Consider the following 24,722-nt stretch of genomic DNA (forward strand, 5'->3'; position numbering starts at 1 on the left):
TTTATTATCTTGAAAAGGTTAACCGATTGTTTTCTTAACAATGTTAGCTCAACAACTAGAAGTATTTGTCTCTAACCAGCTTTGAGGAGAAATAAACCTGTTCATGTGTTCTGACGAATCAGACAGTAGAATTTTATTTTTGCAAGACTTTTGGTTTTAACCCAAGAATTTAGCAACAAAAGAGATATGTGTGGTGTTTTTTTTTTTTAAGTTGTCCTATTGCGTTTTTGAAAAATACCCTAAATTAAGCATTTATCTGCTTGCTGTGTTTCAGTTAGTATGTACTAGTTTGATGTAGAAAAATTTCCAAAGAGAAAATGGTGAAGACATCTTTGAAAACATAGGTAAAAAAAGCAAATGCTTTTCATTCCACCTGACAACAATTAACACACTAGATGAACCAGCCTGAACTTGTTTCTAAATATTCAAGAGAAGTGACTCATATCGTAAGTGCTACAGTTGATATGATTTAGTATTTTAAGCATAAGGAAAGGATTGCCTTAGATTTTAATTATTGGCAATAAATGGATGTGTTCTTAAAAGAAGGAAAAGATAATTATAACAAACTTAGGACAAAAAGGAGGTTCTTAGTGTTTTGTAGACACTTTGATACTCTGATGCGTATTGGGAATGGCAATATCAGGATTTAAAAGTAATATGTCAAATGAACATATGTGTAACATTTTTGTCCTAGAAACAGAAGTATTAAAACTGATTTTTGAATGGCTAGGAATTGAATTCTGTGTTGGTGTCTATGTTTAAAGACACACATTTAATAAAATTAATATACCTATAATTTACTTCTAATATAAATAGTCTGTTTGATTTATTTTCTGCTCTTTGTAATCCTGCAGTAAATTAACTACCATAAGTATTTAGGTGAAAAAAAATCTCTCATTATTTATTTGCTTTATTGCTGTTGCACTGAGCAATTCAGAATTAAAAAGCTAGGAAAAATGAGTAAGGGTTTCAGTGAGTATATTTATCACCCACAGACTAGAAAAAGCTCAAAGTAAGGGCTGTAACATGAAACACTAATTTCTGAAAAAGGTATAAATGTTAAAAGCATTATTATTATAATATATACTCAAGTGGTTTACTTTTTCAAGAAGATGAGTCTTACAAAATTAAGTAAATGTCTGTAGAATCTACTGAATTGTCAAGGGAAGCTTGTGTTTATATCCCAGATTTCCATAGGTGAATTAAGTGTGGTATTCATGAATTATCAGCACCATTCCAATTGGCTGGCTGATGATGATCTCACATTATCTCCCATTCATTTTTGTCGTTTCTCGCCCCATTCCAGAAACTATGGAAGCAGCTTTTAGGTCACAACTCAAACTTGATGGCCTCATTCCCAATGCAGTTGAGATTCTCTGATAAAGCTCTAGGTAGCTTTACCTGTTTTTCTGTGTGTGTGTGTGTGTGTGTTTTAATTACGGTGTTTATTGGTAATACTCTTAATTTTTTTTTCACGGTTTTTATTGAATAGTAAATTACAGCACTTCGGTGGATTTTGCCAACTGCTATTTCATTCCAGAGACCTCATGTTTCTTTATAAAATGCCAGCAAAACATATTCCTTCACTTTTGCTTTATTATAGGCTTGCAGTGAAGGCAATAAATGGTCAGTATTTGTTGTTTGAAACAAATGGTCTTGTTTTGCCTTTATTGTTGTCTTTTGTCGTTCTAAAAAATATTTTGAGGTTTTTTTTTTAATACAGTTGAGATTACAAAGAGTTTTATTATATGCACTCATGAATTCACACTAGAGTTGGTGATTATATTTTCTTTCATTTGCTTTAAGACTTTCTCTTAAATTCATTGTATTGGGGGTGGGGTGGGGGAGGGGAAGCAAGCTAAATAAAGATCACACATTAGGTGCAATGTCCCTTACTTACCTTTTCATGTCACTCTCCCGAGAAGCAAACAGTAACCACACTTAAGGATTTTCTTTCAGTTCATTTACCATACATGTGCATATCCACACATAACATGTGGGTTTTAAGTTTGTATTCCAAATTTGCATAGACACTATCATCTTATATGCAGATACCTAGAAAGTTAATTTTGCTTTATAATTTTAAATTGTTCTGTAGAACAGTTTGTATTTCTGCACATCCTTAACTATACCTGGTAACTGTATGAATGTTAATTTGGGACTGATTTGATAGATGACGGCTTGCTGCTTTATTTATGTTTTCTTGATTACTATCCTAAGGTTGGATCTTACAGTTCTTTGGGACATAGTTTCATGCTGTTAAACTGATGACAGTGAGAGGTGGGATCTTGCTGAGCAATTCTTCAGATGTCTGTGTTTTTAGAGAGAGAAGCCCGGAAGCCCGCAGCGTGATGCTGCATATCTGCAGGGTAGACTTGTTTTCTCATCTAACACCAGCCTAGAACATAGTAGGTATTCTTTTTCACTCTCCTTTGCTCATTCCTCATCTCCCCAGTCTCTATACGTGGTGCCCAGGGCCATGATGTCTAAGCTCTCATCTTTTCTGTCTGTGCCCCTCCTTGGGTCTCATCCAGTCTTCTGACTTTAAATACCATCGGTATGCTGATGATTCCCTATTTACTCCAGACCTACATGTCCATCTGCGTAGTCACCATCTCCTCTTGGATGTTCTAATGGACATCTAGAATCTGATGTGCCCCAAACACCTGGTTGACCACATTCCTCTTCAGACACACGTTTCCCTGTGATTATCCCCCCCAATCCTTTCAGCTGTTGCACTGAAATCTTGAAGTCTTGTCTGATGTCCTTTGCCTCCAATCCATCAGTAAAACCATCGGCTCCTCCTTCAAAATGCATTCAGAAACCAAGTGCTTTGGGCCACCTGCGGCACCCAGCCCTGGTCAAAGCCTCCATCCTGTCTTCCAAGTTGCTTGCAGTAGCCCCTGACGGTGTCCGGAGTTCAACCCCTCTCTCTTCACAGGCTGCTTTCGACACAGCAGCCAAAGTGGCTTTTTAAAACGACGGTGTTACTTTGCTTAAAACCTTCCATCAGCCTCCTGGCTTGTTCTGAGCTGTGGTCTGTGCCCCCCGCGAGCTCTCTGCGCCCCCCCCCCCCCCTTTCCTAACTGGGTGCTGGAAGGCATGCCATCATCTCTCAGGGCTCTGCTCAGATGTCATCTCATCGGGGAGGCCTTCCTGAACCGCCCGAGAAGAAAGAAAACCCCTGCCCCTCTCACCGCCAGCATTCCTCACACCCCCGACCTGCTTATTTTTCTGTATGGGCACTTACCACCACCAGGTATGTGTGTATTATCTGTTCCTTTCAACTAGAAAATAGAACATAAGGACAAGCATCTCCTGTGCTCACCACCTATGATTTGCTGGGACTGTTACTAGCAAGTCATAGACGGTAAATAGTTGTAGATTGAATGAATGACTGGGGAAAGTAACCTTTTTCTGTCTGTCAGGAAATAACTCAGTATTGTTGTTTTTCAAATACATATTCATCTTCCTTTAAATTCCTTCACTGTGGTGAAATGGTAGCTGTAATACAATATTTAACACCTTTACTTATGAATAGTGCTTACACGATTTGGCCACGGTATTATAGGTATTTGACATAGGTATTATCAAAGAGGTGATGGCCATTCATTTGTTACTTGGTTAGTTATGGGTTATTAGAACAGAAGACTAGCAGATATTTTAAGTTACCCTGACCATCCCACTTCTTCATCCTCAGTAGTGATCTGCCCAGACTGATAAGTATCTGTGGCATTTTTCAGTGGTTCCAGAGAAGACTTTATTCTCGTTCTCATGATTCCTTCTATGCATTTAGCGCCGCAGCCGCTGTCCAGTATGTGCAGAGCCGCTGGCCTCAGGAGCTCCTCGCCTGTGGCTGTGATGCTGGAATGTTGAGTGAGCCCAGTCTGACCAGGGTCCGCTCCCCACGGCTGGGATCTGAGGAGGACAGAGATACCTGGGCGGGAGCAGAGGGCTGACTGAGGGTATCCCAGGAGAAAGGAAAGGAAGGGAGTATAGAAAAAAATATATTTATCCATGTGTCGCTTTGTTCGAAAAAGTATTGATGAGAGGGGGTGGGGTAAAGGATTCTGGACCCAGGGAGTTGTCAGGCAAAGCCCCGCAGGTTGGGAGAGGGGTGGAGGGCGTTAAGAGTGTAAATGAGGCAGATGAGATGAGTGCTGGGCAAGCTGCGGTGGTCGGGTCCTGCTGTCCAGGGGGTTTCAGCATGGTCCTTTAAGAAAGTCTGAGGGATTTGGGGCATTTTTTAAAAAATCATCTAAAATAATTTAAAGTCACTGCCGTTTTAGCCCCATATATATATGAAAAAGCTGGCTTAAAACCCAGCATTCAAAAAACTAAGATCATGGCATCCAGTCCCATCACTTCATGCAAATCGATGGGGAAACAATGGAAACAGTGCCAGACTTTATTTTGGGGGGCTCCAAAATAACTGCAGATGCTGACTGCAGCCATGAAATCAAAAGACGCTTGCTCCTTGGAAGAAAAGCTATGACCAACCTAGAGAGCATATTAAAAAGCAGAGACATTGCTTTGCTGACAAAGGTCCATATAATCAAAGCTATGGTTTTTCCAGTAGTCATGTATGGATGTGAGAGTTGGACCATAAAGAAGGCTGAGCGCTGAAGAATTGATGCTTCTGAACTGTGGTGTTGGAGAAGACAACTTGAGAGTCCCTTGGACTGCAAGGAGATCCACCCAGTCCATCCTAAAGGAGATCAGTCCTGGGTGTTCATTGGAAGGACTGATGCTGAAGCTGTAACTCCAATACTTTGGCCACCTGATATGAAGAGCTGACTGATTAGAAAAGACCCTGATGCTGAGAAAGATTGAAGGAGGGAGGAGAAGGGGAAGACAGAGGATGAGATGGTTGGATGGCATTGCCGACTCGATGGATGTGAGTTTGAGCAAGCTCCCGGAGTTGGTGAAGGACAGGGAGGCCTGGCATGCTGCAGTCCATGGGGTTGTAAAGAGTCTGATACGACTGAGCAACGGGACAACTATATCTGACTTTTGCTTCCCCGGTGGCTCAGAGGTAAAGAATCTGCCTGCCAATGCAGGAGACATGGGTTCAGTCCCTGGGTTGGGAGGATCTGGAGGAGAAAGTTATCCAGTATTCTTGTCTGGAGAATCCCATGAACAGAGGAGCCTGGCGGGCTACAGTCCAGGGGATCACAAAAAGTCAGACACAACTGAGCAACTTTGCATACGCGCACACACACATCTGACTTAATCTGGATTATTTTCTCAAGTATTCTTGAAACAAGGAAGCACAAATATAGTAGGGTTTTTAATCCATGCCCCCTTGGAATTTTCACTGCCAAGCGTTTGTTTGTTGTATGTTTCTGCCCCTGCTGTTTTATTTTGTAGTGGGAATTTAGACAGTAATGACTGAAAGAAGCATGATTTCTTTAAGTGGATAGTCCCATTTGGCAACCACAGTAGTAATACCATAGAGCAAAAACCTTTTTCTGGAAGAGTGTTTTTATACACGGAGTACCTGAAGGTGTCAGCATCCCTCCTTCTCCACCAGGTGGAGTTTACACGTTTTGGGTGGATAGTCTAGTAAGACTTTGCCCTCATGCATCCAATTGTATATGTATAATGACTCACTCAGAAGTCTTGCTGTTCATTTATTAAATCAGGGAACTTTATTTCTCTTGGGGTTCATTTCTGCTCTGACTCAGCAGCACCATGAGGTAGATTTCCCTGCAGACAGACCGTCTAAAAGCCCAGGACTTGATTTGTTCCTGCCTTCATGTTTCCGCGTGTATCTAAAGCCTCGCCCTTATCTATTCCATAAGGATGTTGTAAGGAAGGGTGGTGTATGTTATGAAGTGTTTCGTTTCAGGATCAATTTTATTTTCCAAGGAAAAATATAAATGATCAGCCACATGTTAGTAGTAGAAGTAACGGCTGACTTAAAATAGGAGGGAGAATAGCATTTTTAGCTCTCCCAGTTTTAATCTAATTGAAATGTGCATCTGCTGGTGGGAAGCTCAGGTCCAGAAGCCGCTCAGGGCAGAGTGGTCTCAACTGCTGGCCTCTCTTCCCCCTGCTTCCTCGCCTCGGGCAGGAGTGTCCCAGCTCCCCCATCGCGCCGGGAAACACGCCCTTCCTCAGGAGCAGGCTCGTGGCAGCCGTTCCTTCTGAGGCTCCAGCCACCACCGCCATCACCAGATTCCTGCCTTGTTTTCCGGAAAACAAGTGATGGAATTGCTTTGTGTGATGTAGGATCTTTCCACATATTAGCTTGCTGTCTGTTTCCCTTTAACCGTGAGCAGTCTTACTAAGCACTTTTGTGGTGTCCTGATACCATTTCTTCGTCCTTTTAATCTGACTCTGGTATTAAGCCCAGTGCACTTCTAGAAACTACACTAGGATTTCCGTCTGCTGCATGCCTACATAAACATTCAGGAAAATGCCAGGGTTTGGCCAGCAGTTAGCAGTTTCTTACCTGTGTCCCTAAAGCTAGTGATCCCAGGGGCTTTTCCGATGCCTTCCATTTGGTCCTCGAAGATGCATTTATCCAGGGACGTTACTGATCAAATGGAGGAAAAGTACAAGTTTGAAATTACTGAGTAAACTATCAGTGGAATCTCCTTTGTCACCTAGGTGTTCCTAAACAAGTGGAAATTTCTCAATTATGCAGCTAGATTACAGATGCCACCAGATAGCACAGTGATTGAAGACAAGTAGCCAGGTTCAGGAGCAACTGGTGCCTAACACATCATCTTGATCAGTACGAAGATTTGTGATGTTAACTCTTCTCCACTGCTGCTGCTAAGTCGCTTCAGTCATGTCCGACTCTGTGCAACCCCATAGACGGCAGCCCACCAGGCTTCCCCGTCCCTGGGATTCTCCAGGCAAGAACACTGGATTGGGTTGCCATTTGCTCCTCCAGTGCATGAAAGTGAAGAATGAAAGTGAAGTCGCTCAGTCGTGTCTGACTCTCAGCAACCCCATGGACTGCAGCCTACCAGGCTCCTTCGTCCATGGGATTTTCCAGGCAAAAGTACTGGAGTGGGGTGCCATTGCCTTCTCCGTAACTCTTCTCTAGATACTGAATAAAATTCTTAACTAGTTTTGATAGCTGCCTACATATTTCACATGGACAGCAGGGAAGTGCTGTCAGAAGTGGAGTCCTAGAGCACTGTAGGAAGGACTGTTAGATTCAGCACACTTGATGAAAGTCACGTAAGCCTTAACAGCCAGTGCTAACAGGAGATGTGAGAACTTGCTCCAGGTATTTAAGCCTTGATTAATCTCAGACATCTGGGAAATGGGCATAAACTTTTTAAAGGGAAAAACCCACAAGGATGTTATTTGGGAGAACCTAATTCTAAATGCCAGAGTTTGCTGAATAGCAACCAGAAACCTAAGGATTGTGCTTTTAGGTTTATTGGAAAAATTGGGTGAGGGGCAGGGGGCGCTTGGTCATTTAATTGATCTTTTCTGTAGCACACATAATCATCAAGAAATATCATCTCTGAGCTATCACTTATTCAGCAAAATTAAAGGCTCTCTAAAGGCCATTGTTGCCGCAGAGTGTCCAACCATAATATTTATTTGAAAAATCATAACCGTTTGGTAATGTCTTGGTCAGCTTCTGGTTTTCTGGGAAGAGTCCAAGCCTTTGTATTCCATGTTCATATTTAATTATTCCTTTATATTTGCCTTGTTTATTTTCATCAAATTTACTCTAGATTTATTTCTACTTGTCTACAGTATTTCTTCTCCTGGTATCATCCATCTCCAACCTTTTTCTTTTTTTTGGCATGTCTGAAACCTGTGTTCTCCTCTACCAGCTCTTTACCCCGAATGTCATACACCGGGTCATACACCGGCGTAACGCGCATGTGTCCTGGCTGAAGGAGCACTTACTAAAGGTCCCTGTGGCGGTGTGTCCTGGCTGAAGGGGCACTTACTAACGGTCCCTGTGGCGCTGTGTCCTGGCTGAAGGGGCACTTACTAACGGTCCCTGTGGCGCTGTGTCCTGGCTGAAGGGGCACTTACTAACGGTCACTGTGGTGGTGTGTCCTGGCTGAAGGGGCACTTACTAACGGTCCCTGTGGCGGTGTGTCCTGGCTGAAGGGGCACTTACTAACGGTCCCTGTGGCGGTGTGTCCTGGCTGAAGGGGCACTTACTAACGGTCCCTGTGGCGGTGTGTCCTGGCTGAAGGGGCACTTACTAACGGTCACTGTGGCGGTGTGTCCTGGCTGAAGGGGCACTTACTAACGGTCACTGTGGCGGTGTGTCCTGGCTGAAGGGGCACTTACTAACGGTCCCTGTGGCGGTGTGTCCTGGCTGAAGGGGCACTTACTAAAGGTCCCTGTGGTGGTGTGTCCTGGCTGAAGGGGCACTTACTAACGGTCCCTGTGGTGGTGTGTCCTGGCTGAAGGGGCACTTACTAACGGTCACTGTGGCGGTGTGTCCTGGCTGAAGGAGCACTTACTAAAGGTCCCTGTGGCGGTGTGTCCTGGCTGAAGGGGCACTTACTAAAGGTCCCTGTGGCGGTGTGTCCTGGCTGAAGGGGCACTTACTAACGGTCACTGTGGTGGTGTGTCCTGGCTGAAGGGGCACTTACTAACGGTCCCTGTGGCGGTGTGTCCTGGCTGAAGGGGCACTTACTAACGGTCACTGTGGTGGTGTGTCCTGGCTGAAGGGGCACTTACTAACGGTCACTGTGGCGGTGTGTCCTGGCTGAAGGGGCACTTACTAAAGGTCACTGTGGCGGTGTGTCCTGGTTGAAGGAGCACTTACTAACGGTCCCTGTGGCGGTGTGTCCTGGCTGAAGGGGCACTTACTAACGGTCACTGTGGCGGTGTGTCCTGGCTGAAGGGGCACTTACTAACGGTCACTGTGGCGGTGTGTCCTGGCTGAAGGAGCACTTACTAACGGTCACTGTGGCGGTGTGTCCTGGCTGAAGGAGCACTTACTAACGGTCCCTGTGGCGGTGTGTCCTGGCTGAAGGAGCACTTACTAACGGTCACTGTGGCGGTGTGTCCTGGCTGAAGGGGCACTTACTAAAGGTCACTGTGGCGGTGTGTCCTGGCTGAAGGAGCACTTACTAACAGTCACTGTGGCGGTGTGTCCTGGCTGAAGGAGCACTTACTAACGGTCACTGTGGCGGTGTGTCCTGGTTGAAGGAGCACTTACTAACGGTCACTGTGGCGGTGTGTCCTGGTTGAAGGAGCACTTACTAACGGTCCCTGTGGCGGTGTGTCCTGGCTGAAGGGGCACTTACTAACGGTCCCTGTGGCGGTGTGTCCTGGCTGAAGGGGCACTTACTAAAGGTCCCTGTGGCGGTGTGTCCTGGCTGAAGGGGCACTTACTAACGGTCCCTGTGGCGGTGTGTCCTGGCTGAAGGGGCACTTACTAACGGTCACTGTGGCGGTGTGTCCTGGCTGAAGGGGCACTTACTAACGGTCACTGTGGCGGTGTGTCCTGGCTGAAGGGGCACTTACTAACGGTCACTGTGGCGGTGTGTCCTGGTTGAAGGAGCACTTACTAACGGTCCCTGTGGCGGTGTGTCCTGGCTGAAGGGGCACTTACTAACGGTCCCTGTGGCGGTGTGTCCTGGCTGAAGGGGCACTTACTAACGGTCACTGTGGCGGTGTGTCCTGGCTGAAGGAGCACTTACTAACGGTCACTGTGGCGGTGTGTCCTGGCTGAAGGGGCACTTACTAACGGTCACTGTGGCGGTGTGTCCTGGCTGAAGGGGCACTTACTAACAGTCACTGTGGCGGTGCGTCCTGGCTGAAGGGGCACTTACTAAAGGTCACTGTGGCGGTGCGTCCTGGCTGAAGGGGCACTTACTAACGGTCACTGTGGCGGTGCGTCCTGGCTGAAGGGGCACTTACTAACGGTCACTGTGGCGGTGCGTCCTGGCTGAAGGGGCACTTACTAACGGTCACTGTGGCGGTGTGTCCTGGCTGAAGGGGCACTTACTAACGGTCACTGTGGCGATGTGTCCTGGCTGAAGGGGCACTTACTAACGGTCACTGTGGCGGTGTGTCCTGGCTGAAGGGGCACTTACTAACGGTCACTGTGGCGGTGTGTCCTGGCTGAAGGGGCACTTACTAACGGTCCCTGTGGCGGTGTGGTGATGAAGGACCAAACACTCCTGAGCTGTTGACTCTACTCCCCTTAGCAACATGGGCTGTGTGGCTGCCCGTTTTATCCTTCAGCAGATGAGTTCTTGTTCTCACTTTTCAAATGGAGTGAATTTAGAGATGTCGGGAAGCATTTATTCTGAATTAAGCAGAGGGGACTATAATCTTATCTAAGGGAGCCATTAAAACTTGGATATCTGCCATCTTAAGTCTCCATTTAGTTTAAAATTGGCACCTCAAGCTGTAATTATAGTAGGTGCTTATGAAAAGTCTCACTCCCCCCCCCCACCAGCTGCACGCCTCCCTGTAATCTTGCCATGCAAAATTATGTAGTCTCGGGAATTTTGTTCCTGTGTTCTTGGGATCTTAGTAAATACTTCTTTTGTATTCACCTTTTGTGTCAAAAAATCGCGCCGCTGGCTATTTGCTTTTTATGCCGTGATCCAAAGAATGTTTTCGTCAACAGACTGCTGGGCTTCAATGCTAGGAATGTTAATATGTGCCCTTCACTGCCAGACTGGGAGAACCATTCAGAGTGGCACAGTGCAACTGGAAACACTATTCTTGTTGGTGATGAAGTTCTTAGGATGGTGTGCCTAAGAAGATGCGATTAGATCACAGGACTTAAAACCTGTATCACATTTACCCTTAAAATTAATTTAGTGAAGAACTAAATGAAGTTCTTTCAAAACGAAATTGACCTATAGGATGTGTTTTTGTCACTGGGATGTTTGCAGAAGATATTTTTACTCTTTTTAAGAAAAATTTCCACACACAATATGGAACTGTGATAGGACTTGGAGTCTATGGTTAAAATAAGGAAGTGTTCATGTCAGTAATGAGCAACACAGATAGGACTGCCTTTTGGTTTACTTCTTAAAGTTAACAAACATTGAACTCTGGCCCATTATATAGTTAAGATGAAAACATAACAAAAACCCATTATTGTTTAACAAAAACCCATTATTGCAGTAGTCGCATGCTTTAGAAAACTTTTCCCCCAAATGGCCCTTGTTTGAATTTCAGAGAAAATATGAGGGGATAAAAAGAGAGAGGGAGAAATTTCAACAACAGAACGTTGGTGAAGGAAGGCCGCGGACCTCCCAGGGGAGCCAGTCCGAGGGAGGCCCCCTGCCTCAGCCAGCAGGGGTCGCTGTTGGGCAGCGATGAGAGGGCAAGCCTGCAGCGCCTCTAGCTGAATGAAATGGGATTTGGAAATACATCCATCTTCAGGGAAGTGGTTTGATGAGTTAATTTTGAAAAACACTATGGCTGCACTGCTTACCTTCTTTTTCCCTCGTAAATTTAAATTTACAGAAAACAGTTCACGTTACATTTATGTAGAATCGTACTGAGTACTGGAAATTTTTCTTCATGAGTTGAGAGTGTGGCCAGGAGGAGGGAAATTAAATAGAACTTTTGGAAGCCATTTATCTATGAATTTATTAAGTATGGATTCCTTACTTCTCTTCTTGGGTCCCGGGGAGTTGCAGACGGGTGACCTACAGCTTTCACCCCACTGGAATAATACAGTCTACGTTCCCTGTAACTCAGATGATAAAGAGTCTGCCTGCAATACAGGAGACCCGGGTTTGAACCCTGGGGTCAGGAAGATCCCCTGGGGAAGGGAATGGCTACCCACTCCAGTTTTCTTGCCTGCAGATTTCCATGGACAGAGGAGCCTGGCAGGCCACAGTCCGTGGGGTCGCCAAGAGTCAGCCCTGACTGAGGAGCAAACACTACCACTACACTGTATATGCCACGTAAGGAAGAGTCGTCAGAGTGTGTCTTATTGGAATAATGATGTGGCCCTTAAATCAAAACGAAGAAAACCCTGGTTCTCAATTCTGGCTTCCCGCTGTATTTCAGTCACTTAACTTCCTTGTGTAAGATGAGTTAGGTGTCTGGTCTGCCACAACTGGCTGTCAGGTTTAAACACGACAGTCCAGTAAAATATTGGCAAGCTGCTTCTGTAAAAGACCCGATAATAAATATTCTAGGCTTTGTGGGCCACACAGTCTCTGGCATGACGACTAAGCTCCGTGAGCATGGCCCGAAAGTTGCCAGAGACAGGACGTCAACAATGGGCCTGGCTGTGCCCCCATCAAACTTTATGTGAAAGAACAGGGGGAGCCACGTGGGGCTTGGCAGCCCCTGGTATGTACTAAGTCGTGTGCCGTCGTCATCGCTGAGCTGAGCAACAAGCCCGTAGCAAAATGAACAGTGTCTCAAAGTCAGACATGGGAGCTTCCGGGGTAGGTAGCACGTCTGTGTCCTTGACCCTGTGACTTGTGGTTGTGGGCAGGTCACTTTTCCTTTCCGGGTCTTCTGTCCGCACAGCTTCGGAGTTGATAGTAATAGTCTTTTCTGGGGGTTAAGGAGACAATGCAGTAATATGAAAGAGCTTTTTTTTTTTTTTTCAGCACAGAGGCAGAGGGCAGAGAGCAGAGGTCTGGGCTTTGTTTTGGTGCTCTGGCTATTTAAAAGGATGCCTTTGTCTCAGGCTTCTTTAAGGCATCCGTTGTATCTTCTTTCTGCCCCTCTGGAATACCCACCCTGTTTAACAAGTATGGAATGACCTGAAACTCATTTTCAAGTTTCCAAACTTTGACAGTGGTCTTCCCCTTTCAGTAGCGTCATGACCCAGTGCACACAGGGAGATAAACACTGTTCAGTCCTTATCTTGGGACAGAAAACCAGAGGAAGGAATCCCAGCTCTTCTGAAGTTCTGTGTGAGCTGCAGGCACATGGCTGTGTCCAGGGAGAAGGCCAGGTCTACAGACACCAGCATCTTCCCACCCCTAATACTGCGAACCTTGATCCTGAAGTGTGTCTTGAGGCAAAGACAGATTAAAATGGAGCTAAGTAGTTTTACCTCCTTCCCCATTAAAAAGCATATGGTTTTCTTTTTTTTTTTTTTAAAGCATATGGTTTTCTTTATATACTCTTTCATGTAAATTGCATTCACTGAAATTTATTATCTATGTGTACAATTAAAAATTTTAAAGATTTATAGTATAACTAATTCTTAAGCTTCCATACTCACTGTAAAATATAGTGTATTTGTTGTGGTATTTCAAAGGTTTCTCCTTCGGGCTTATATTTTACACGTTCTACTCTTCATAATAAAATAATTACTTGAAGCTTTTAATGTCTATACCTGTAAACATTCAACTCCCTTATGTATATTTAGAAGCGAGGTTATTGACTATAATTCATTGATGACCTTCTTTCAGATCATTCTGTGATTGGGTTTTTATAATATGACATTGGAACGTGGGGTGTTTAGCACAGACTCAGGAGCCAGACCAACCTGGGTTTGAATCTTGGCTCTGACACTTCTGAGCTGTGGACTCCACCTTGTAAAATAATTCATTGCTTTTTAAATTTTTTTAAATCATTGTCTGAGGAAAAAAAAAAAAACAGGTCCTTAATTAGTTTTTGTTTATCTGCAATCAGATAGCAGTGCTCTGTGTGTAGAATCAGCCCGGCTTCTCCCGGAGTCTCATCGGCTAGAACCAGAGCCGAGCTGTTCGGGCGTCGTGCGCACAGCTGAACGAGAACTGCAAGTGGGTACAAGGTTCAAGAGTAGTGTGTGTGTGGGGGGCGGGGGGGGGACAGGGGCGTTAGGGTGTATTTTGGAGAAATTTCCTGAGCTTTTAAATTAAACAAGAGACATGTTGGAATTTATCTCAGTTAACAGTTTCCTATGAAACAATAGGAGGAGAGAAAAAAATTACTTGTCAGAAGGAGACATCTGAATGAGCATAATAAGGACAACAGGGAGATGGGGGTTGTGTAGGCTTTCCTGAATGAGACAGAATCTTGGTGTCCATAGAGTAAAATGAAGATTCTGGAGCATTGGCAAATATGTTGATATCTTTTTTTTAAGATTATTTTGGTCTCATAGAAAAGTTGACAAGCTAGTAAAGCGTATAGTCTTTACCCGGCCTCCCCTGTCTGAGCGTCTTACATGGCCACACGACACTCGTCAACACTGAGAACCCAGCCCCAGCTCAGGACCGCCAGCTGGGGAGCAGGACTTGCTGGCCTCCCCTCTGGCGGCCTTCCCCGCCCCAGGCTGTCCTCAGGAGTCCGCATGGCACCCAGCTGTCGTGGCCCCCAGCCTTCCCTTTCTCTCATGACCTCGACACTGATGAAGAGCCCTTGTCAGTTATTTCGTAGAATGTTCTCAACTTGCAGTTTGCTGATACATGCTCATGGCTGGATTGAGGTTATGCATTCTTGGGGAGGCTCCATAGGGTGACTGTGACTTTCTTGGGGCATCATATCAGATGCCTTATGTCACTATGTTTCATGGGTCACATGAGCCTCCATTCCTTGGCCAAGGTGATGTCTACCAGGACTCGCTACTGTGAACTTTACTCTTGTTCCCTTTATATGTATTAAATATGTGTGGAGATACTTTAAAACTATGTAGGTATTCTGTTTATGCATTGATGGACCTTGCCTGTGGTATTACTGTGGTTTTCTAATTTATTAATCAGAGTTTTTCTGCATGGAGGAAGAGTTACCATTTCTCCGTTTGTTCATCATTACTGACTTCCATATGGACTTAAGGCTGTCTACCTAATTCTTTGGGTGACAAGCCCAGTGCTGTTATTTATTGTGTAGCTGAAGTTCTTAGTGGCCATTGAGAGCTCTTTGATGTCTGTTCCTGTGCCCTTTCAATATGCTGCTTCTTTTTTTTAATTTTTCCTTAAGCAATTCTTTACTCTTTGACACCTCAAGATGGCCCAGCCCTGGAGTTGACCATTACTCCAGGGACCCCTGGTTCTTTTTATTGGAGAATGGTATTTAGGAACCAAGATCTAGCCACTAGGTGATGCATTACCGGCTGCTAACCTGTCACTGCTTCTAATCCCTCTTTTTGGATGGAGCTGGGAAATATCTGTATGTATACTAAATCATTCGCACACATCTGTATTTATTTCTGTGTACACACGTAAACACACACACACACACATGAGAACATGAATCCACACTGATAATTCTAGTTCCCGTCCAGCCCCACAGACTTTATTCTATTTAGCCTGTTCCAATTCCTTTTTTTCTTTCTCCTACAGTGAGAAACCTGGTTCTCATCTACAGTATGTTCACCTATCTGTTCCACTCTAGTATACCGATAAACTAGTTCCAGAAATGCTGACCCACCTGTGAAAACAGATTTATAATCACAGCGCAGCGTCTGTGTGCAACTCTGTTTGTCTTTATCTATATTAGCTCCCTTGTAGCTCAGCTGGATAAGAATCCACCTGCAATGCAGGAGATCTCACTTTGGTTCCTGAATCAGGAAGATTCATCAGAGGAGGGATAGGCCGCCCACTCCAGCATTCTTGGGCTTCCCTGGTAGCTCAGATGGTAAAGAATCTGCCTGCAATGTGGGAGACCTGGGTTCGATCCCAGGGTTGGGAAGATCCCCTGAAGAAGAGAATGGCAACCCACTCCAGTATTCTGGCTTGAAGAATTCCATGGACAGAGGAGCCTGGCAGGCTACAGTCCATGGGGTCGCAAAGAGTTGGACATGACTGAGTGACTTTCGCTTTCACTTTTCCATATTATCTGGTCAGAACCCCTTCTGCCAAGGTTGCCTGGGTCACGGTTGTGGGGTTTATTTGTGCCCAGGTCAACAGTCTCAGCTTGCATTTCATCTTGAATTTTTCCCACAACCTTGTTAATTATGCTTTTATTTACATACCGTAAAATTCACTATATGGTATATAGTTCTGTGGTTATTGACAAATGTGTAGAATTGTATATGTTGTTCAGGTGCTAAGCATGTCCGACTTTTCGACCCATGGACTGCAGCACACCAGACTTGCCTGTCCTTCACTGTCTCCCAGAGCTTGCTCAAACCCACGTCCATTGAATCGGCGATGCCATCCAATCATCTCATGTGTGGTGGCCCCCTTCTCCTCCTACCTTCAATCTTTCCCAGCATCAGGGTCTTTTCTGAGTGAGTCAACTCTTTGCATCATGTGGCCAGAGTATTGGAGCTTCACCTTCAGCATCAGTCCTTCCAATGAGTGTTCAGGGTTGATTTCCTCTAGGATTGTATATCCAGTCCCACCATTATGGAATGGTGTACAATGGTGTACAATGTACAATAGTCCTATCCCCCTAAAAGTCCCCTGTGCCACTTAGGTATAGATAACTGCTCCTCCCCACCCCACCCCCCCAGAACCCTAGCAACTACTGATCTCTTTTCCTCCCTACATTTCTCTGTTTTCCAGAGCCTCATATGAAAGGAATCAGAATAAGTAGCTTTTGGGGTCTGGCTTCTTTCACTTAGCATAATACACATGAGATTTATCCATGTTTCTGTGGGAATCAATTCCTTTCTATTGCTGAGTAGTATTCTATCGTCTTAATGTGCCATAGCTTTTTATCCAGTGACTACTTGAATGATACCTGAGTTTCTTCCAGTATTTGGCAGTCTATATAAATAAAGTTGCTATAAACATTCATATACAGGTTTTTATGTGAATGAAGTTTCCATTTCTGCAGGATTTGATACTAGAAGTAGAATTGCTGGGTCATTAGCTTGGTGTATATTTAGCTTTGGCAGAAACTATCAAATGTTTTTTCAAAGTGTCTAGATCATTTATTCTAATAGGTGTATAGTGGTATTTCATTGTGGTTTTAATTTGCATTTCCCTAATGATTGATGACGTTGAGCATTCTTCTATGTGCTGTTTGCTTTCCAGTTGTCTTTGATGAAGTGTCTTCAAAGATTTTGCCCATTTTTTAAAGTGTGTTGTTTGCTTTCTCATTGTTGAATTTGGGTAGTTTTTCATATGTTCTGCATATAATCCCTTTGTCAGAAATGTGATTTTCAGATGTTTTCTTCCAGTTTGTGGCTTATCTTATTCTCTTTTACAGTGTCTATCTCAGAGCAATTTTCTTAATGTTAATGAAACCTAGTTTATCATTTTTTAAAATTAATTGTGCTCTTAGTGTAATTTGTGAGTTTTTGTTTTTTAAGAAAGTTTGTATTTTGCTTTCATCTTTGAAAATTACTTTCAATGGGCATAGAATTCTGTTTTGTTTACCTGTGATTATTACTGTGTGTTTCATTGGTAGCATTTCTTTTCTTTTTTTTTTTCATAGTTCCTTCTCACAGCTGAAATTCCCACTTGGTATTATATGTTGCTCAGCATTCTCATCAGAGCTTTTAACATACTATATTGATCAATTATTTTAAATTCTCTGAAAGCTCTAACATCTGTATCATATCTGACTGGTTCTGATTGCTTTTCCTGTTCTGAGTAGTTTTTCCTTGCCTTTTTGTATGCCTTGTAATTTTTGTGGAGAGCTAGATATCTTACATGAGACAGTTAGAGACCAATGTAAATAGCGTTTATGCCTGGCAAGTCCTTTCATGTGAGAGTTAAAGCCTTGCTGTTTCTGGTCAGGGGCTGGACTGGGTTGGAGAGCTCTGTTGCTGTTAACACTACCATCAGAGCACAAAAGGCTTCAGATTCCTTAAGAGGCATCTCTTGTTTGGGGTGCGGGTTGGATTGTAAGAGAAAGGCTTGTTCCATTCCCGATTTAGGCCTTCCCTTTGCGCTGTGCATCAGAGCGGGCGCTGAACACATTCTGTTCTCCTGCTGCTCTTCCTGCACTGTTTTGCTGTTAGCTCTCACTTGAGGCTCATTAGCCTGGCATTAGGGGGTGAGGAGGATGGGGTGGCACTCTGTTCTAGCCCTGCCCAGCCTTCTGCGGGCGCCCTGTCCCAGGTCCCTGGGCTCCGGCCCTCTTGTCCTCCTACCCCAGCTCAGCTGTTGTGGAGGACTCAGCTGGCAGCCCTGTCCCTCGGAAAGGAGTAGAGTTGTGTTTTTCCTCTCACTCGCTCCGTTTCCTCACCGCAGTAAATTCTCACCAGTGTCCCAGCGGCAGCGATGCTGCAGCGCCCCTCTCCATAGGACGGCGTGTTTGTTCCCTACGGAGAGAAGGCAGGGGGTGCAGGGGCGTTCCCTGCCCCTCCTAAATCCTGCTGCTCTCTCCTGGATCCTGACCACCACGGATGCTTAGGCCGCTTTTCTGTGATCACCACCTACAACCTGAAAGCAGATGTAGCCTCAGAGGGCCCAGCAGCCCCTCGCGCCCGCACTCGGCCTGAGCAGTCTGCCCACCGTTCGGCTGACCTCTGAGCCGTGTCCCGCTGCGCCGGCCCCGGACGACTCGAGCTCGTCTCCCCTCTTACACGGACACTCCCGGGCGCTTGGCTGACTGATGGGACTTCAGCCTCACAGTGGATTTGTGGAGAGTTGTAAATTTAAAGTTAGGCCTGTTCTTTTTGTTTGTTTGTTTGTAAGAGAGAAAAAGAAAACAGTAATAGCTTCTGAGCAAGTCTCACCGTCGGTCTTTGCGGCAGGACTGGCCTCTGATGACGGCGGCTGCCCTCTCCAGTCGCCTGTTCCCTCCCGGCAGTCGTTCCGTTTCTTCTGCTTTGTTTTCTACTTTCTCTTATGAAAGAATTTTTTTTTCTCTTATTACAATCTCTAAAAATATATCTGATTTGGCATTCAGGTGGCAAATTCAAAATATATGAGGGATGACGGTCTAATTTTAGCATTTCAAACATCAGACAAGGTATCATAGAGTGAGGAGACAGAGCACCTACCCAGACTGCGCCTGTCCCACGTCCGGCGCGGGCACCTGGTGGAATTCCATAGATGGTGTGTGTATTATTTTATAACAAAATAGTAGAACCCATAAAGCAAAAGGTGTGAGATCGCATATTAGGAGCCTACATGTATGTTTTGTGTTTGAATGTTTTAAGCTCAAAAGTGACATGTGCTTGAGATTTTTTAAAAAGTTCTAATATGTTCTATCTCCTAGAAATAATCATACATAAATGTGTTGGTGTTGATACTTCAAGATTTTTCTCTAAGAACGTATCTTTGTAATACAGAAAGAGTAATAAAGTAAAGTAATATGCAGACCATTTGGGAAACCCAGGAAAGATACCTGTTAGTTATTTCTCTGTTCACATTTTTTCTCTTGCAAAAGTACACATAAATGCAGACTGCATTGCAGCAAAGCTGAATGTGGTATAGCTCAGCGACAGTGAGTGGGGTGGAGATTTTACACTGCTCTTCCATTTAACTGTTTAAACTCTAAGGGAAAGCGCCTCTGATTTTGCAAGTTTTGAATAGACAAGGTTTTAAATCCAGTCTCACATGCACTTACGAGAATTTTAAAACTATTTCCTGGACTATCTTGACTATTCCTTGTTAAACATAGTCTCACATGACATCATATGACTGATATTAATGACTTTTAACTAATATTCCATTTCCTATGAGAACTGGGTTGAGTCATCACAGAAAAAAAAATATTACAAAATACTACTACTCAGAGAACAGCAGAAACATGCCTAAAATGCTATTCAAATGTCATGGAAAATTTTTCTGTTTGCAAATACAAACTGCCACCAGTATTTTGGTTTCCTTTTAATTTGTTCAACAAAAGGGAGGTAGAAACAAGTAGAGAAAAAGAGCTCAGAGAATGAGTTGCAGTGAACTCTCGTTCACTTTCTCTGTATAGTTTAGGCTTCTTTTGGAGGTGTAGAATTTGAGGCTTAGTGGTCTGCACTGTGTATCACCCTCTGCCCGTCTGCTCTGGCGAGGTTTGTCCACCTTCCGCATCCTCCAGGAAGCCCTCCTGGCCACTCCCCTCCTCTGCCGGCGCATCCCCCCGATCCCCGCTGTCCCGACTGCCGTCCTCCCCGCGTCATCCTCCCCAACTAAACTGGGGGCTCGGTGTGGGCAGCGCCCTGGCCTTGAATATTCCTCGCAGTATTGCCAAGCTTATTAAAAAAAAAAAAAAAGTAGATGATGCCGTTTGTTAAACTTGCCTAAGCATCTATAACGTCCCCTCTCGGTTGTTTTTTCTCAGACGAGAAACAGAGGTTCAGTTTCGAGCGGTCTGGATACGACCCCGAGGAGTCCGACGGCGCCGAGGACGACGAGAACGAGAACGAGGAGGAGGACGAGGACAGCCAGGCCGAGTCGGTGCTGTCGGCCGCGCCCTCGGCCGCCGCCAGCCCGCAGCACCTGCCGACCAGGGGCGGCCCTCGGGACCCCGGGGGCGCAGACGAGGACGCTGGCGCCCCCGAGGGCTTTCCCGGGGGGGCCGCGGACCCGATGGACGTGCTGCCGAGGGCGCTGCCCACCAAGATGACGGTGCTGAGTGCGCTGCAGTCGGACCGCAGCGGGAGCCCGGGGTCCCCCGGGAGCGCTGGGCCGCGGGCAGCGGGCAACGTGGAGGTGGCCGCCCGCCCACCCGAGGGGGCGCCCAGGTCCCCGTGTCACCAGATGTCTGTGGACTACCCCGACCCCGAGGAGATGCTGAGCGGCTCTGCAGCGGGAAAGGCTGTGGCTTTAACGCAGGTAATGGATCCACAGCAGTTCCCCCCCCCCCCGCCCCATTTATTTTTATTAGTTGGAGGCTAATTACTTTACAATATTGTAGTGGTTTCTGCCATACATTGACATGAATCAGCCATGGATTTACATGTGTTCCCTATCCCGATCCCCCCTCCTGCCTCCCTCTCCATCCCATTCCTCTGGGTCTTCCCAGTGCACCAGCCCTGAGCACTTGTCTCATGCATCCAACCTGGCTGGTGATCTGCCTCACCCTTGATAATACACATGTTTCGATGCTGTTCTCCCATCGATGCTGTTCATGCCACCCTTGCCTTCTCCCACAGAGTCCAAAAGTCCATTCTGTACATCTGTTTCTCCTTTTCTGTTTTGCATATAGGGTTATCATTACCATCTTTCTAAACCCCATATATATGCATTAGTATACTGTAATGGTCTTTATCTTTCTGGCTTACTTCACTCTGTATAATGGGCTCCAGTTTCATCCATCTCATTAGAATTGATTCAAATGAATTCTTTTTAATGGCTGAGTAATATTCCATGGTGTATATGTACCACAGCTTCCTTATCCATTCGACTGCTGATGGACATCTGGGTTGCTTCCAATATACCATGTTCATGGATTGGAAGAAGCAGTTTTCCTTTTGATTTCAGGAGTTAATGTACTGAAATTGCTCATTTGTAGCTATATCAGTTTTTTTTTTTTAACCTATTTCCTTTTGTTTGATTTAAGGCTAAAGAACATTTATGCCCTTTGGATTCGTGTTATGTATCTTAGTCAAAGTTCATCTATTGTGTTAAAAATCTATAAAAGAACCAAGTAGATCTTTGCACTATGTTCATTTACTGCTATTTGGTTTTTTTATGAATATCTTGGAATAAAAAATATTTGTGTGCCAGTGGAGACTGGGAGTCTCGGGACCTCCATTTTCCATGGCTTCCTCTGAGATGATCTTCCACTGGCTTTAATATGATGGATTTGCACTAATTATCCAAACAGTTTGTATGTTATCCCTATTGACAAGGCAGCTATCAGTTTGACACCCCCCACCCCACCCCCACCCAAAAGAAAAAAAAAAGGTATTAAGAAGTTCACTTCGCTTGAATCATCAAATTGCTGTCACCACTTAGGAAAGCTTCTTGCCCAAGAACTAGCTCAGAACCAGACTCAGGCCTCGGGAAAGTCACCCTCCATGTGAGCAGTGAATGACTTCCTGCTTTTACATACCCTGGCAGGCTCCTGAGAAATCTGTTTTCTTTCATGGACAGTTCTCTTACCTCTGGAATGAGCTGAGGATCACCATAGGATTTATTTCTAAATGTGGCAGATTTTGGTTTGCTGAACGCTAGAGAAAACTCGGAAGACTATGAAAGCTTGAATTATAGAGCTTGTCCTGCGTTAATATTATTTAATTAAATTACATTCATATTTAAGTAGCATTAATATTTAAATTAGTATAAACAGTAATGGAGTTCTATAATATGGCTATATCAAGAAAAAGTGAATATTTAGATGATAATCCTGGGTGAGAAGATTGGCAGGACTTAGCCCTTCTACCGACATTTTGTTCCTTTCCTATTAGTCACCTGTGCTCTAAGCTTCTGTCCCTAAATCTCTCACACACCTGCCGGTGTCTGGAGATCCGGTTTTCAGTCGAGATTTCATACACTTAGAATAAATGAAGGAACAAATGAAAACTGCAGACCTCTTCGTTAATGGAAGCTCTTTATTTCATAAATGAGTAGTCCTCCAGTTAATTCCGCCCCCCCCCGCCCCCCCCGAGTCGATACTCATGGCCAACTAAGATCGCAGAATTTCTCAGTAATTCCTAACCTCTAAACTAGGGTGGAACTGGAGGTGCCATCAATAATAACAGCAGTGGAAGAAGAAGAAAATTATGGCCGCCTCTCAGGGTTAGTGTTGGTATAAATGAGATGATATCCAGGAAATCTGTTTGAAAATTAAGTACTATACAGAATCTGTGGCAGTTGTTTATTCTAGAAAATAAAGAGCTTAAGGGTGTAATAGGAATATTGCTTTTTAAATCAACATTCCAACATTTAGCAAGCTTCTTTTTATGAAATCGTTGTACACACTTTTACCTCAGGACAGAAGAGACTTTTTTACAAGAGCTAAAACTTTTGCTCGGTGACTAATAAGGAAGCTGAGCCATCAAGAGATGATTGTCTTGTCTTTCAGGGCCCACCATGCCTGAGCCTTCCTCCTCCCCCGGCGTCTGAGCGCAGCCCGCAGCCGGGAGGGGCTCCTCCGTCCACCTCGCCGCGGCCCGGCCCCCAAGAGCAGAAGCCGCAAGCCGCCCTGCCTCCGCCCGCAGGCCTGCCTTCTCCGCAGACGCATCTCTTCAGCCACCTGCCTCTGCATTCCCAGCAGCAGTCGAGGACACCCTATAACATGGTTCCAGTTGGGGGGATCCAGGTAGTCCCGGCCGGCCTCACCTACTCCACCTTCGTCCCCATCCAGGCCGGGCCAGTGCAGCTCACCATCCCGGCTGTCAACGTCATCCACAGACCGCTGGGCACCCCTGGGGACTTGAGCGCGGATGTGCCAGGCGCTGCCAGCCCCGCGGGCGTGGCCGAGCTGAGCAGCGTGGTGCCCTGTATCCCCATCGGCCAGATCCGCGTGCCGACGCTGCAGCCCCTACCAGCCCTGAGCATGGAAACCGTCAACATCGTGGGCCTGGCCAGCGCCAACCTCGGCCCGCAGGTGCGCCCGCCAAGCCTGGCCCTCAACGCCGTGGGGCTGCAGGTGGTGGCCGCCAACCCCGTCTCCCAGAGCAGCCCCGCGCCTCCCACGCCCATCCCGGGCCTCCAGATCCTGAACATCGCCCTGCCCACGCTCATCCCCTCCGTGAGCCAGGTCCCCGTGGACGCCCAGGGCGCCCCCGAGATGCCCGCTCCCCCAAACAGGTCTCCTCGAGAGGCGCCACTCCTGCAGCCTTCTGCTGGGGCGCATTCCGGCGGCGGGACCCCATCCCCGCAGGGCTCACCCGGAGTCCAGCGGGAAAGTGCACAGAAGGGTCTAGATCCGTCTGCTCCGGCCAGAGACCAGGCCAGGCGGGACAGCTGCAGTCCTAGGGACGCGGGGAAGGGGGCCCCAGCGAAGCCCCGGCACGACGCCCCTGGCGCGCCCTGCAAATCAGCCTCGGCGCCCCCGCCCCCGCCGGGCCGGCCGCGGCTCCCCCTGGACCCGGAGGGACCTCGGCCACCGGCCCGGAGGCCGGTCACCCAGTTCAGCGACGTGAGCAGCGACGAGGATGAGGACAGGCTCGTGATCGCCACCTAGGGGCTGTTTATTCAGGGGGGTTGGTTTTGTTTGGGGGTTTTTTGTTGTTTTTTGGGTTTTTTTTTTTTTATATAAACACTTACAGGTTTCTTTGAAAACCCTCCTTTCCTTAAAGCACATTTTTCTGACATAAACTCATGACTAATCTTTGTGCAATCATGAACTTTTGACCAATAATTGTTGTTTTGTGTCAGCTCCAGCCATTTTTGTACATGTTGTATAGACAATTGTGCCTTTTAGGAGTTTTATGTTTAGAAACTGTACAGATTGTTGAATATCTATATACATAAAGTATATATTATATATGTACATGAAAGCCAGGTAGTTATTTGTGTTTAGCAAGGAAAAACCTGTCAAATAAATCCAATGATTAAATTATATGTTGCACTGTTAAATATTAAATTTTTATGGCTGTGGGGCAGAGTTTCTGTGTATAAATTAGTATGTAAACTCCATATTTATTGTATTCATATTAGTCTTTGAAAATGGGTCTGTCCTCCTTGTGTAAGACAGTAACTTTACACTTCAGACAGATTTTCTGTGTTATGAAATGTTTCAGTAAAATTGTTTACTGACTTTACCATTGCTTTAGTTGTGATTTCTTTATGTCATGTAGTGACCAGCAGCCTACATTCAGAAAAGAGCCTGACTGAGGTTAACATTCCTTCCACACTCACCCCCCACCCCCTGTATTTTTGAGAAATCAGGGCTTTATAGTTACTGCGGAGGGAAATAGCCAAGAGACCAATCTTTCCAACTTAATGAGGAATAATTTTGTAGCTATTTTGAGAAGATTCAGTACTTAAGAACACTACATGTTAAGTATATTTAGCATAAGGACAGAAACGGGCAACATTCGTAAAGGTGGGTATGACAGCTTCTGAGAAACG

General features: G+C 45.5%; 1 protein-coding gene across 6 annotated transcripts in view; it reads left to right on the forward strand.

Moving 5' to 3' along the window:
- HIVEP1 (HIVEP zinc finger 1) overlaps window positions 1-24,412 on the forward strand; it is a 139,555-nt gene extending 115,143 nt beyond the window's left edge. For all 6 annotated transcript variants that reach the window (XM_070457036.1, XM_070457034.1, XM_070457039.1 and 3 more), the window contains 2 exons: window positions 20,041-20,534; window positions 22,729-24,412. In XM_070457036.1, the coding sequence (XP_070313137.1) occupies window positions 20,041-20,534; window positions 22,729-23,832 (1,598 nt within the window). In that variant the 3' untranslated portion in view covers window positions 23,833-24,412. The remainder of the gene's footprint in view (window positions 1-20,040; window positions 20,535-22,728) is intronic.
- The last annotated feature ends 310 nt before the right edge of the window (window positions 24,413-24,722 follow it).

This window comes from Odocoileus virginianus, chromosome 27, assembly GCF_023699985.2.
Source record: "Odocoileus virginianus isolate 20LAN1187 ecotype Illinois chromosome 27, Ovbor_1.2, whole genome shotgun sequence".
NCBI classification, from domain to species: Eukaryota; Metazoa; Chordata; class Mammalia; order Artiodactyla; family Cervidae; genus Odocoileus; species Odocoileus virginianus.